General features: G+C 42.1%; 1 protein-coding gene across 2 annotated transcripts in view; it reads left to right on the top strand.

Annotated features, from left to right (window-relative positions):
• TAF4B (TATA-box binding protein associated factor 4b) overlaps positions 1 to 15,190 on the top strand; it is a 73,204-nt gene extending 58,014 nt beyond the window's left edge. The window contains exons 14-15 of one of the 2 annotated variants that reach the window (XM_069957678.1): positions 1,093 to 1,200; positions 12,903 to 15,190. In XM_069957678.1, coding sequence (XP_069813779.1) covers positions 1,093 to 1,200; positions 12,903 to 13,058 — 264 coding nt within the window. In that variant the 3' untranslated portion in view covers positions 13,059 to 15,190. Of the gene's footprint in view, positions 1 to 1,092; positions 1,210 to 12,902 lie in introns of both variants that reach the window. The other variant, XM_069957677.1, reaches the window with a different exon arrangement.
• The last annotated feature ends 407 nt before the right edge of the window (positions 15,191 to 15,597 follow it).

Here is a 15,597-nt window from a genome sequence, read left to right as displayed (position 1 = left end):
GCAGCTGCTATTCAATGAATAGCGGCCGCAGAAAACTGACAAGTGTATACTAGGGGGGAGATTTATCAAACATGATGTAAAGGGAAACTGGCTCAGTCGCCTCCAGCAACCAATCAGATTCCACTTTTCATTCCTCACAGACTCTTTAGAAAATGAAAAGTGGAATCTGATTGGTTGCTAGGGGCAACTGGGCCAGTTTCACTTTACACCATGTTTGATAAATCTTCCCCTATGTGTATACACTCCAGCCATGATTCCATAGACAGCAGCACAATGTAAGTTTCATATTAATCATGGCCGTTGGTGCAAATCTGCAACAACAGCCGTATTTAATATGAAACTTACGTAGTGTGAACATAGCCTAATTCTGTCAGAACACGATCAGCTGACGAATTAAGGTTTGCCTGTTTTGCTGCAGATTGCTGCCCTTATTACATAGCTAGATATCTGTCTGTTTGGCTGTCAATCTCCCCTTGTAATAGGGCCCTTATAATGATTGAGCTACCATGCTGATGCATCTTTATGGTCCTTATACAGTTTTTCCCTGCACAGTGGTGCTCCTGGCACGCAGGAAACTTCAACCTGGTCATTCACTTGAGCCTGTGCTGCAGTACCCCTTCACTGCAGCACCATGGGCACCTGCTAAAGTATTGCTACAACCCCATACGTTCTCAGGATGGTAAGGGTCCCAGAAGGTAAACCCATCATAAAGTAATGGCATATGATAGCGATATGTTGTTACTTTATGAAATGGTAATGGTAATGGTAACCCTTTGAAGGATTAACTCTCCCTAAGACTTACTAGGACACACTTCACAATGTGACCTGAAGAGTGGGCTTATCCAGTGGACTTTTCTACTCATATAAAACTCTAAAACACAGCTTAGACTTTTAGTGAAAGCAGTCTGAGATGAGGACTCGCTCAGAACACTAGACTGTGACTAGGTTGTTAATGCGAATGGCTGCAGTCCAGTACATAAAAAAGATCGTGGACCTGATAAATATCTGCTGATTTTTAGAAATAAATTAACATTTAGTAGAAATTGAAAGTTACCATCTGTGTAGTAATGTGGAATATGTCCTCCTTTTCAGATGCAGCAGCTGGAACTGGAGCAAATGCAATACCGAGAGGCAAACCTTACAGCCCTGGCTGCCATTGGGCCAAGACGGAAAAGACCCCTGGAAACAAGCTTACAAAATGTAATTGAGGTATTAGTAGATAATGATGCTAACACTGTAACACAGAATGGATGTACCTAAATTCACGTATTAACCTTTAGGCTATGTTCACACTACGTAAAACTACGGCCGTAGTTCTCCCCGCAGAACTACAGCTGTAGTTTTGAGGGGTGGAACATAGCCTTATTTTCAATGGGATCCCGGCCGTAGCGTATCGAATACGGCGCCGGAAAAAACTGACATGTCAGTTTTCTGCACCGGAATTCAGTGAATTCCGGACGCAGAAAGACCTGTCAGTTCACACAGTGAAGCAAGCGGCTCCAGCCGCTTGCTTCACTGTGGGCTATGGGAAGCTCTGATGCAGGCGCGCTGATGCACCCGTATCAGAGCTCCGTGGCTGGAAAGATCACCAGGCCGGTACTTAAAGGGGTAGTGCGGCGCTAAAAAATTATTCACAGAATAACACACATTACAAAGTTATACAACTTTGTAATGTATGTTATGTCTGTGAATCGCCCCCTTCCCGTGTCCCACCACCCCCACCCGTGTACCCGGAAGTGTTTGGTGCATTATACCTGATCCATGTCGAGGGCCGAATCCCTGCCGCCGCCCCCCCTCCGCCGCATCACAACTGTGCTCAGCCGCGATTGGCTGAGCACAGTTATGTTCAGCCAATCACTGCTGAGCAGCTGATGACGCGGCTGCGTCATCAGCCGCGATTGGCTGAGCATAACTGTGCTCAGCCAATCGCGGCCGAGCACAGTTGTGACGCGGCGGAGGGGGGACGGTGCAAGGAATTTGTCCGTCCGTCCGAAGATGACGTTTGGCACAAAATGGCGGACGGCCCTCGACACGGATCAGGTAATGTATAATGCACCACACACCTCCGGGTACGCGGGGGGGACACGGGAAGGGGGCGATTCACAGACATAACATACGTTACAAAGTTGTATAACTTTGTAATGTGTGTTATTCTGTGAATAATTTTTTATGTATAATCTGATTTTATTGACAACCACACAGCGTACAGTAAATACAAAACCAGCAAACATTGTTACAGGGCGACCTGCAAGTCGCATGGTGTCATTCATTTTACATATATATAAAAGGATAGGAGAAAGATCAACAAGATGTTAACGTTTCTAAACATAAGCGCCACCAACGCGGTAGCGCCGCTGAAACCACAAATCAATTTCAAGAAAAGTGATGCAAAATTTCGGAAGGAAAAGAGGAGGAAGAAAAAGAGAGAAAAGGAGAAGATCAGGAAAGAGGCGAGGGAACAGACGGAGGACAGCCGCCAAAACCTTGCGTGATCCCCAGCAGAGAACTATTATAACCGGAGATTCCCCCCACTATTGCACAAGAGCGGGGAAGGCCTCAGAGTCCATGAACAAACGCCATGGAAACCATACTTTATCAAATTTATCAGACTGCCCATGAACCTCCGCTACCAACTCTTCCATTCTACCCAATTCCCGTAGCTCACTCAGCCATTCTGCTATTGAGGGTATGACGGGTGTTTTCCAATGTCGGGGAATGACCATTTTAGCCGCAGTCAAAAAATGTCTCAAAAGTCCTTTTTTAACTGTAGCGAGAGAACCTGGGATCTGCGAGAGCAGGGTCAGTTGTGGGGAGTTGACTACAGTCTTTCCAGAATAAGCATTATAAATAACAATGATCTTGTCCCAAAAATCTCGGATGCCCGGGCAGGCCCACCAAATATGCAGCATGTCGCCAGTCTCAGTAAGACACCGCCAGCACCTGTCGGACACCTCAGGGAACATTACATGCAAGGAGACCGGGCAGTAATACCACCGCGAAAGGATTTTGTAATTCTTCTCCTTCGCCTTAGCGGCCATGGAAATGCCATGAGTAAGCTCACAGGTTTTCTGGAGAGACTGACCGTCCCAAGGAACACCCAAGTCGCGTTCCCACTTATCAAAGAAAGTAGCTCTGTCAGGGTTAGCAATGTTTACCAAAATCTGATACAGCACTGATATACAATGTGGGATAGCAGAAGCGGCAACAGTCAAGTTGTCAAAGTCTGTGAGTATGGGGGTGTACGAACCCCTGGGAAAGAGAGCCCGCACGAATGAGGTTAACTGCCCATATTCCAGCCAAGACAGCCGACGCTCCGGAGACTGAGCCTGAAGGGTCACCAGAGAAGAGATGGCATCACCAGTCATACAGTCCCGGATTCTAGGATAAGCGGACCTTTCCCACAAAAGAAATCCATGCGTCTGCAGGCCCGGCTGGAATGCTGGGTTTTGTAGTATCGGGGAGAGCGGTCCTGGAACCACTGACAATCCGTGTTTTGTTACCCACTTATCCCAAACGCACAACACATGCGGGGCAAAAAATGGAAGGCATGACAGGGACTGACGATCCCCTGAAGTGATCCATGGCAAGAGAGAGGGCGCAATCGGGCAGATCACGAAGTCCAGGTCCACCCATCTCTTGGAGCCCCTGCCATGTACCCAATCCAGGACTCCGCGCAAGACAGCCGCCTCGTGGTAGAGACGAGGATCAGGCAATCCCATGCCACCCGTAGACCGAGATTGAGTAAGGGTGGAGTATGCAATCCTGGGTTTGTTGTTTCCCCAGATAAATTTGGAGATAGCCCTGCGCAGAGTCCTAAAGAAGGCAACCGGGATGTGAATAATTTTTTAGTGCCGCACTACCCGTTTAAGTACCGGCCGGGATGATCCGGGCTGAGACCGGCCGTTCTGTGACCCGGCCAGGGTCACGGAACGGCCGGTTGCTCACGTTGTGTGAACATAGCCTTAGGCTACAAAGGTTAAATGGTTCCATCCACATTTCTTGGACATAGATTCCAAGGTTATACATAGTTCTTTGCACAGCTGAAGGGAAGACATTTTTTTTAGGGAAAAAAGATTCAAGATTTGGCCAGATGCAGGCTACTACAGTGTCATAATCTAAGTGTCAGAATGTAGCTTGGGTTTTAGCAATCTGGTAGCAATAGTGGTAGATGGGCTAGTTTGTTTTTAGTTAAATCAGTGTGCTTTAGGTGGTGGTGTGGGGGCTTAGAAACACATTTACCATATGCTTTTATGAATTGGCACTGTACATGTTCTTATTGGCACCTTGGGTATTCTGGGGTATTGCTTTAGATAATATGGCTGAAGGCAAGAAATATTTTGGCAGAGACCAATGGAACTTTAGCAGTGGGAGAGAAACCATTAAAAGTTTAGAGGATTTAAAGGGGGGTGCAGTTTGTACTAAATAAACTTAACTTTCAATAAATTTTATTAACATGTTTCTAGAAATGCAAACATGTGGAGGCGTATGTTATACAGCAAACAGTGTAATGAACCATTGAAACATGCGGTAACATAAACATGACTAGAAGTAATCCAAGTGTGCAGAAAGGCAACTTCAAATGTTACAGGGTAACCCCAATGTACTTTGTACACAAAGATTGCTCCCTAATGAAGTCCCTGTTGCATCTAGACCAGGATATGGTAAAGGAAATCTCAGAGAATGGAGATATGGAAGAGGGGAGGCGATTGCCTCTACTAACAGATAGAAAAGACACAATAGGATGACTGAACTCACAAAGGAAGACATCACAATACAACCTACCTCTACTCCCCCAGGGTTACTACTAAACCTTTACGATGAAACCATCATAATTCATACTAATGTGCCAGTAATGTTTTTGTATCAGAGATAGATGTCTATGCAATTCCATCTACAAATAGGGCAGCCTGTATATTGCATCTTTCTGTAGTGCTCTCCACTAGTATCTTGTGCTGCTAAACATGGACATTAATACATACAAACTACACATTCCATTAGCTTCATCTTTACACATACCATACAGGGAAGATCTTCTTTTATTATCCTTTTATACAACATTCTGTATATATGTTAGGATCGTGATGTTGATGTTAAGAACCCTAGAGAGAGGGGAGCAGTTTTGATCCATGGAAGCCATGATGCAAGTGCTTACAGAGCCTTATGCTATTAATGAAACTCTATCCTGCTACAACACACTGGACACTGAGGGTAAATGTAGTTTTCTTACCTTGATCATCAGCAACGTTTTCAATTAATTTTCAGTTGAATTAACATGTAAATTAGGCGGTTTGGTGTTTTGGGGGGCAGACCCCACCCCTCCTCATGAGTATTGTGGTGGCACTCTACATTGATGTCACTCTTGCTGCAGAGTGCCGGATGAATATTCATCATGAGGAGTACACAGGGTGGATTGGTGCACTAAGGGCTGTAGTCCCGCCCCCCAGTGCACTAACCTGCCTAATTTACATATAAATTGATTCCACTAAAACGGCACCCCTTTGAATGTATTCCCACAGAGAAATAAAAGCAGACATGACCGCACATCCACACATGTGGGTTGGCCTTAAAGTGACACTGTCACACCCTTTTTGCACTATGACTTCACTACACAGGTGTAAAGGATACATTTTGCAGTTTTCATAACTTATTTTATATCACACATCATGGTGCTTGTAAAAAGTGATATTTTATCATCTGCAGATTGTGCTACCTGGGCGGGGCTTCGTAGGTGCAGCGCCACTTAGCCCCAGCCCCACCCACACTGCCTCCGTGATGTCATTGGTGCATTGGTCCCCCCACTCAGCGGCCATTGGAAGGGCCGGCCTAAAGGTTTAGGCCCCACGCCCACTGGGTTGGCCAACACCAATGGCCGCTGAGGGGGCCTATGCACCTATGATGCCACTGGGGGGACGGTGCTACGGTGGCAATGTGGACAAAGCCCCGCCCAATTAGCACAATCCCCACATGATGAAAGATAACTTTTTACTGGAACAAGCTCCATGACGTATGATATAAAATAAGGTGTGAAAACTGCTAAAATTACCCTTTACACACCTGAGTAGAGAAGTCCTAATGCAAAAAGGGGGTGAGTGTCACTTTAACCCCTTCCCCCATCAGCACGTCACTGTACGTCCTGATACGGCTGGGGGTGTTCAGAGAGTGGTCGCGCGTCGGCCCCGCTCTTAACTACTGCGATCCCAGGTACTGTTTGTAGCCCATGACCGCGGCTATTAGCGGACGCGATCAGATTGCCACGCCTGCTAATTATACATTTAAATGCAGCTGTCAAAACTGACAGCTGCATTTAAATGTATGATTTCCCCTTATACCTAGTATCTAGTGGGGGGATCTCCTCCCCGCGATGCAATCGCGGAGGAGAGATCCCTTCTTACCGAGCCTGGGCTCAGCAATCGATCATTGCTTTATAAAGTATACTGCAGTGATTTCTATGGGAGATCAAAAAGTCGCATATACGCAAGCAAGGTATCGATAGAAAGAACTGATTACGGCGCAAAAAAGGACCATTAGTTAACATTTTGATCAAAGTTTATAAGCCCACATATCACTTCAAGCTCCCTGATTCATGTGGGCCCCTAACCTAAAATGGCACAGTGCCTCACACTGTCCACCATTGCCACTACGACAGTGCCCGAGGAGGGAGCAACCCAGCAGTCCAGCAGCCCCTGGACCACTATAGTGTATGTTTACCGTTAAGCACCATTTTGCAGTTTACATACACATATAAACCACTAAAATGTACACATATCCGTGATTTGCTTATCTTTTACTGAATCTGAGTTGCTTCCTTTCTATTATAGTCCAGAGCTGCATTCACAATTCTGCTGGTTAACTTGCCTGACACATTCCTAGCAGTGCAGCTCCAATAATGTAACTGTGCATGCATCCCCATGGAGTTTCCCAGGATCAGCAACAGAAGTATTTACAACATATCAAAGCGTTTCATGTAGAATAAGTCTGTGCGAAAGCAGAGAGAGAGAGAGAGGCAATCACATACACAAAATCATGTTTATAGAATTGTTGCACTCTTCATATATTAGCAATTTACCCCAGCAGCCTTATGACATTCATTGTTACAGGATCAGTTGCAGATAGGATCTGTTCAGATCTACTGAAAGGTTTTTATCATAACCCAGTTTTCTCCCCATTTACTTTAGCCGTAGATAGAATCGCGCTGCATGCTGCATCATTGTGACCATCAAAGAGCAGTTAGGTTCCATCGTGGTGAACGGTTCCTGATGCCTTTTAGCTAATGAAGGATTGTATCCGTAAAATACAAAATAGATCTGTCATGTATTTGTCATGATAGAATCTGGGATGTGAAGGCAGCCATTCCCTATAAACAGAATAAGAGATGATTAAAAATGAACACAGATTGGTGTTTTACAGTCCTCCCTGACGCTTTCTGTTCTCTCGCTACATGAAAAGTAGTTTTTCAGTGAAGTGTTGCGTTGGATAAAATACTGTCTGCTCTCTGAAATGTCAAGCAGAAGTATTTGATTATACTTTCACCTTTCTATAATTCTAAAGTTTGAAGGACATCACTCCTTGGTTGCTGCAACTCCCTTGGGGGTTGTTTCATTTATAATGTTGCCTCGGGCTTTCTGCTGCTTCCTGCGGATTTGACCTCGTTTTCAACCCTGCGCTGGCAGCTGTGCTGCATTACTATAATTTCCCTCAGATCACACAAGGTTGTCATATAAAAGACCCGACCTTGTGGCATTGTGTCTGAAGGGACAAGGAAGCTTTCTTATTCTATGACCTGTAGTTGGTAGTCATTTTAAGTACACTACACTGGTTTTACACCATGAAGAGATTGAATTTAGCAAACATGAAATCATCTTCATTTATTCAATGGAAACCTAAAATATTTCCGGTTCTAAGGGGAGTGAATGACTAAAACATTAGCTTATGTTCTTTATTAACCCCATATAAATGATGAAAAAGCCAAAAGCATTGTGAGCAGAACATCATCTTACCCATAACTGTTATGGTGAAGACCTACGCTGCAACACAACTTCTCATGAATATGGTAATACAGCAGATTTACCAATAACATTGGGTGTCCATTTGCATCCATATGTGGGTAAGGTTTTATCTGCATGTATTAGGTGCACCATGGGACCCTCTGCGCTTATGAATATTTTTCAATAGCATCTTGCCGTATCTTACATTAGACAGTGCCTTATATTAATTTTCGTTCCCAAAGAGGCACTCTTATTTTCGGCCTTACTTTCGGGGTGGGGTGTCTTACTTTGGGCCAATTTGGATTAGTTGGGGTGTCCTATATAAGAAGGATGCCCTATTTTGGGGGGAAACACGGTAGTAAGGCAGGACAAAGAAATTCCATACTTTATATAAAAATAGGAATAGGGGATGCATATTGGGTAGTATGCACACCTTTTTACTCCATAGCTACTGGGCTATTTACCAGAGCATTAAACTAGACCCTTAACATATGCCCTTTTGTCAGTTAAAGGGGTTATCCAGCCGTATAAATTCCATCCCCAGTAGAGGCCATCAGTGCTAGGTTAGTGGGGTCTGACTCCTGGCGTTCACACCAATCAGTGGTTTATATTGGCCTTTTTTAGCATTTACCAGCACTATTACCTGTTAGTATTAGCAGGGCAAGGTACTGCAGCTTTGTCCCACCAGTGGTGCTGAGAGTCTGTCCCCTGCCAGACTAATATTGTTGGCCTATTCTGCGGATAAGCCATCAGTTTTATTAAGTATAATAACCCCTTTTACACATGCAAACTTCTCTAAACTCACTTTCCTACCTGATATTTTTTCTGCATTAAAAACAAAATAGCAGAATTCTCTGCTGCACACAACAGCGCCAGTGTTTATTCAAAGTAAAGGATATGAAAAACCATCATGGTAAAAGCTTCCCAGAGACATTTGACAACATGTGGCCTCGGTTCTGAGTATTCACAGATCTCTAAAGCGAGGCCTTTCGCTGAGTCTGTATTCACACGGCATGCATTTTAATGTGCTTGTTTTTTTGGTGAACTCCTTTGTGAGACGTGAGCTCACCAATCAAGAATTAAAAACATACAGTTTGAACAGCCTTATGTCTCCCAAGGGTGTTATAGCCAAGCTATATATGCTTTTGAGGATTTATCTGCGGCTATTTCATCATCAAGACTTCAATATAGTGAAAAGGATTCTATGTGGCCATCAGTTTGCACATATTATACCTTATCATGTTACTTATTACTACTACTACTTATTACTATTTTATCATAGTAGCCAGGGTACAGTTCACATTTTCCCTAGCCCTCGCTCTGCTATGAACCTCTACTACACATCAGTATAATTATGCTTAATGACTGTATTTCCAAGGTTTGCGACAGATACATATTTCAGCTTATAAGACTGCAGTATCCAACCACTATGGGAATATCAATTCTTATCCTAACAGATTGTCAGACACACACCTGTCATTTATTTTACATTATGGTGATCGGCATAACCTCTCTCAACACCAAAGATCTCAACAGCTCATACAGGTGCTCTCTACTTTAGAGTGAGGCCAAGTGCTCTATAACACGTATCCTTTGTGTCCAATAGACACATTTTAATTCCTCAGATGTTCACCGACAGACACACTGATTATATCCTTATGTATTTGTTTCTCTAGCTTCTTTTAAAGAAAACAAAAGAACAAAAGGGTGGCAATAACTTTTAACAAGTCAGTAACACCTTAAGCAGCTAGACATGGGCATAGGGCTTTTTCTGTCACCAGTTGCCTCCCCCCAACCTTGCAAATACCATGTTTGTAAGCATTATGCAGCATATTATAGAAATGAGTGAGCAAATGGTCAAGTAGGACTTAAAAAATGTAATAAAATACTTTACGGCAAAAATATAACAGGAAAAATTATACATAAATTGGTATCACTGCATCTGTGATGATCCAAACTGTGAAATTTTCATGTAAGTTAACCTAGCAATTGATCACTATAAATTAAAAATAGGAATTAAAAAATGTTCAAAAAGACATATGTACCCTAAAATGATGTCCATGAAAAATGTAAACCTGTCCTGCAAAAAAAAGTTCAAGGGACCACACTCTGGGGTTAGTTGGAGGAAAGACCAGAAGCAACATGAGAAAATATTATTTGACTGAAAGAGTAGTAGGTGCTTGGAACAAACTTCGAGCAGATGATGTTGGTAGATCTACAGTAACTGAATTTAAACATGCCTGGGATATCTATCCGAAGATAAAAATATTAAAGGATGGTTGGACCAGGAGGTCTAGACTTACTAATCCCCCTTGTGCCTACATTGTTTGATAACTTATTGCCCCAGGTTATTAGTGGAGGTGAACACACCTCGAGCACGCTCAAGTTCATCTGGACCCAAACACTCGGCATTTGATTACCAGTGGCTGACATTGGATGCTGCCTTAAGGTTGCCTAATAAACAAGAATACAGGCATAGAGTAGATACACTGGGGATTGCTAAGCACAATTTTAATAATGTTTGCTATTACTGGAAAAAGCATGAAAGCATCATGGTCATGTATTCATCCCCCTCTGCATATGTTGACCTCTAAGTTCACATCCAAGGTGTTGATTAAGACCATTGGGACCCATCCAGGCTGTTTATTTCCTCCTCCTATTTTCATAAAGGTAATGAAGACTTTGGTGGAAATAAGAGTCAGCTCCAGCATTCAGGTACTTACTATAGGGACTACATAGTGCTGAAAACAATTGGGTGGTTTTAAAGTTTGCTCCCAGCCATTCTTAGGGTACCTTCACATAAGACATATACTTTGCAGATTTTTTGCTTCGGATTTGTATGTGGAAAATCTGCAGCATAAAGTACCAGTGGGGAGTAAAAAATCCACAAAAAAACACTGCAGATCTGCAGGCAGATTCACAATTGTAGGTTTTAAGTACATCCAAGTTAACATTTTAAACCTGCTGCAACTAATTGTTCCAAACATATTATTGTACTGATCATTAAAATTTTAACAGATTCCTTTTACATAAGGCATAATATATTAAAAGCATACTATATACACTATGTAACAAAGCATACAAAATGCATAACTTACAAAAAAAATAGAAAAGATACCACCTGGTGTTTAACATTTCGATCTACCAATGTTTACAGCAGTTATTGAGAGTCTCAATTTTTACCCGGCACCTTTTATTTTGGCAAAGCTAGAATAGCCTGACACAGGTCTCTCATTCTGGTGAAATTGTGACCACTGTATATATCTCTGTATCGCAGGGAGTCTCACATATCTGATGACATATCAGAGTTATCAAATAAAAGTAACACTTAAAAATAATGTGTTAAAGGGGAACTCCACACAAGGAAAACTTGTTTTCTATTAAAACTACATTAAAAGTTATATAGATGTGTCTATATAATGTTTTACCATATCCGTACGGTTCTGTCACACTGGTAGCTGATTCAAATCCAGGAAGTGAAGAAAACTGGCCTCTGTGCCAATCCACATTGTCTTCTGCTCCCACTGCTCTCCCACCTTAGTAGACAAATATTCCATGCCTCTGTCTCTGTTTGCTGAGCACAGGCTGATGATGCAGACAGGGGGCTGGGCATGATGTCACAGGAGGCTTGGCTGGATCCCCCAATCCCCTGAGTGATTCCCCATCTCTTACCAGCCAGAAGCAGGTGCTGCAACTTTGCTGATTGTGCAAAACTCTGCCGGGAAGTTAGGGCTGTGTTGTAGTTTCATTGCAGTACTGCAGTGTCTTCACAAAAATTATGCAGTAACACAATGGAATGATGCTAAACGGCACAGAGGATCAGAGCCGGCACTGCCAATCCCACCTGGACAAAAAACGAGGGGTAAACAGTATATACATGTAAGATAATATCGGATAAAGTCCTTATTGTGGTGCTCAACCTCAAAGATAAAAGTTGCTTGATCATAATATATGCGTGGAGATGAAAAGAAAAAAAAAAAATTAAAGTTCTTTACTTTATTCCAATATCACGTCCGTTATTATGAAATAACAATCGTTATTTGCTTTCCAATAAAAACGCATGTCACGTTGATGCTGTGTGAACATAGCCTAAAGATGTCATTAATAGAGATGAGCGAACCTCGCGCATGCTCGAGTCCATCCGAACCCGAACTTTCTGCATTTGATTAGCGGTGGCTGCTGAACTTGGATAAAGCCCTAAGGCTATGTGGAAAACATGGATATAGTCATTGGCTGTTTCTAGGGATGGTCCAAACCCTCCGAGGTTCGGGTTCGTATGAACCCTAACGCTCGGCATCAGATTCCCGCTGTCTGCCCGCTCCGCTCCGCTCCTATGGCTATGGCTGTATCCCAGTTTTCCAGGCGGTCCTCCCGCTGGATCCGCCCGCTGCACGGAGCGGGCAGACAGCGGGAATCATTACCGAGAGTTCGGGTTTGTACGAACCTGAACCAAACTCAGTTCGGACCATCCCTAGCTGTATCCATGTTTTCCAGAGAACCTTAGAGCTTTATCCAAGTTCAGCAGCCCCCGCTAATCAAATGCCGATCGTTCGGGTTCGGATGGACTCATCTCTAGTCATTAAAGGGGTTATCCAGCGCTACAGAAACATGGCCACTTTTCCCTACTGTCTCCAGTTCAGGGGTAGTTTGCAATTAAGTTCCAACTGAGTTTCAAAACCCCACCCAAACTGGAGACAACAGTAGGGGGAAAGTGGCCATATTTTTGTAGTGCTGGATAATCCCTTTAAGAAAAGAAGGGGGGGGGGGAGGGAAACCTGCTGTTGTGCATAGTTAAAAGGGTAGTAAAATAATGACTATAAGGAGCCATATTTAAAGGCTTTAGTAACATTGAATGTTTACATTGTTTCTTATTTAAAATTTCCCATTGTTGTTTTTTTTACTTTATGTATTTTACAGGGATTTCATACATCCGGTTCTTCAGTTTTCAGCATACCCAAATCAATATTTGTTCCCAGAATAACTCGGGTTAGTCTCAGGGATTTAATATTCTGTATGGAACAAGAACGGACAACCAAACATTCCTTGTCGCTATACCGTGCCCTTCTGAAGTGAACTTCACTGATTCATTGCCAAAGAAATTCTGTTCTCGTAGCTGCACTTTTGTCGTGTTTCAGAAACCATATTGTCTTCAGGAGGTTATTTTTCTTTACAGAATATTTTATAAAAATAAAACATAGAGCAAATGTAGATTGTTTTGGTGTTCTTCTATCAATGTTGTTCCAGCCTTAGGGATCCAGGAGGAGGATCTTGTTTGTCTGTTTTCTTGTATATTTACTGTAGTGTTCACACAATAGTGCCTTCATTTATTGCAGCGGGTATTTATAATATAAATATATATAGTATATCACATTCTCCATATAGTAAATACCGTAGAAGAACTGTTAAGAACCAGAACTAACTGCAATGTTCATCAAGTTACCTATACATAGTATAAGTGTAAGAGTTTGTATACCAATTAAAGAAAAAAATGACAACATTGCTGAAGAAAAGAAAATAAAGCTGGATACCTTATAAGAGAATATTGGATATTTTATTATGGTTGTTATTTAAGGTCTTATGTTGCTGCCTAATGTTTTTTTTAGTTGATATATGCTGTATTTTTTGTTTTGTTCAGTTTTTTTATACTTCTACATCCACTAACACTTTTTTTTGTTACAGCTGAGGTGTATTTTCTTTTTCTATAGACATTTTCATGCTGAAAAGGATTTCAGTTCTTTCCTTACCGTATTATAAAAACTAGCATAATGTATGGCACTTAAAGGGTTATTCAGATCCTTATGACCTTTAGGCACTTTAGTTGTTTGTTTTATATTTGCAATGTAAAAATGTTATCCACTTATGTGATATCAATATAGTCAATATGGTAACTACAACCATACTTTTTCAACTAAGTTGACGCCTATGTCGTCCATAGGGCTGCAGTCCATCTCTATTTCTTGAGATCAAGGAAAACTGCTATGGAACTAAGGACAGATGAGGTTGGCTGTGACTCTGATGTCTGTCTTACTGCCAGATTAACCATATTTTCTATAGGTGGAGAATCTTTAGCTGTTAAAGAAATTCTAGCTTTAAACATGTTTCTCCTTAACCCAGCCTGAATTATTATCACAGATTTTCTTTGAAGGACTATTCTGGGGTTTAAAAGAAAATCAGATATTGCTTGGGACACTAAGAGAACAGAGAAAAAAAACTATATTTGCTTCCTCCCAGTGCCTTTCAGCTTTCTGTTATCTCCCTTTGGTCCCCTGATGCTCCTTTCTTTTCTTCCTGCTTCCAAGATGAAAGCTTGGACCAGGACCTGCCTGCTCAGCCAATTACTGGCTCAGTGTTGTCACATCTTGGCCAGCGATTGGTTGGGTTTGGGTAGACAGGTCCTACTCAGAGCTCTTGTCTCAGAAGCCGGAAAAAGCCAAGAGCATCGGGGGCTCCGGAAGGATCCGAACGGGAGCTATGGGGGGCCATATGTATAGGGAAGTATATCCCTTTTTTTTTTAACACCAGAATACCCCTTTAAAGCATGCCAATCATTACAACAGACTTATGACATGCCATAGCGACGTGACAGAGGTTTGTATCGGTGGTTCCCCGGGTGCTGAAACCCCCACTGTTCACTAGAAGAAAGTGGCAGATGTGCTCAGCAGTGTGCACCCTCCCCCTTATCTCCGCTCTCACTGCTAAGTAGCAGTAGACCGAATTATAATGGGAGCCTATGGAACTTCCAGTAGGCATAGACTCCAATATAATTCTGTAGACTCCAATATAATTCCGCTCACCGCTACTTTACCAGCAAAAACTGGGATAAAGGGGCAGAGAACGCTCTGCAAGGCACTTCTGTCTCTTCATTCTAGTGATTGGTAGGGGTCTCAGCACTCAGACCCCCACCAATACAAACCTCTCACATGTCACAAGTTTGTTGTAATCATAGGTACACTTTAAGAAGACCAGGTACACTTTAAGAAGACCAGAACTATTCTATAAAGCTGAGGATGCATAGTGTTCAGAATATATGTATACTTAAATGTTTGCCATATGGGACACAGTACTTCAGATGCAAATTGTCTTCTGCGCTATTCCTTTCAAGGGCTTGCATTAAAAAAAGCATACCATGCAATATGTATATAAATTTTGAATACATGGATACCATGCAGTGTGACAGGAGCTGTAAGAATGTAATAAAAGTATTTCAACAACCAAAATATGTATCTCTTATTCTTGCATATAATTTTTAAACTGATTTTGATTAACAAAAAAAAAGTGTGTGTGTATATGTGTGTATATATATATATATATATATATATATATATATATATATATATATAATATATATAGTAATAACCATGTTCTTACATTTCTTCCTGCAAATGGCATGAAAAGTTGAATGTGAGATTAATTTTTTTAGGAAACAGCCACCCTCGTGTATGATCTGTGCTTGTGCAAATCATTCACCTGACACATACATACACAAGAGTGCTGCTGTCTGAGATTGATGGGCCCTTATATAATCTATATATGTGATTAAAGATGTGTTAACATTTTAGTAAAGTATGGGCATCACCCAGATTTATCACAAAAATCAGACACCTTGTTGTCT

The sequence above is a fragment of the Dendropsophus ebraccatus genome, chromosome 2 (genome assembly GCF_027789765.1).
Source record: "Dendropsophus ebraccatus isolate aDenEbr1 chromosome 2, aDenEbr1.pat, whole genome shotgun sequence".
In the NCBI taxonomy this organism is placed as follows: Eukaryota; Metazoa; Chordata; class Amphibia; order Anura; family Hylidae; genus Dendropsophus; species Dendropsophus ebraccatus.
The sequence above is the reverse complement of the archived record's forward strand: the minus strand, read 5'-3'. Positions and strand labels throughout refer to the sequence as shown.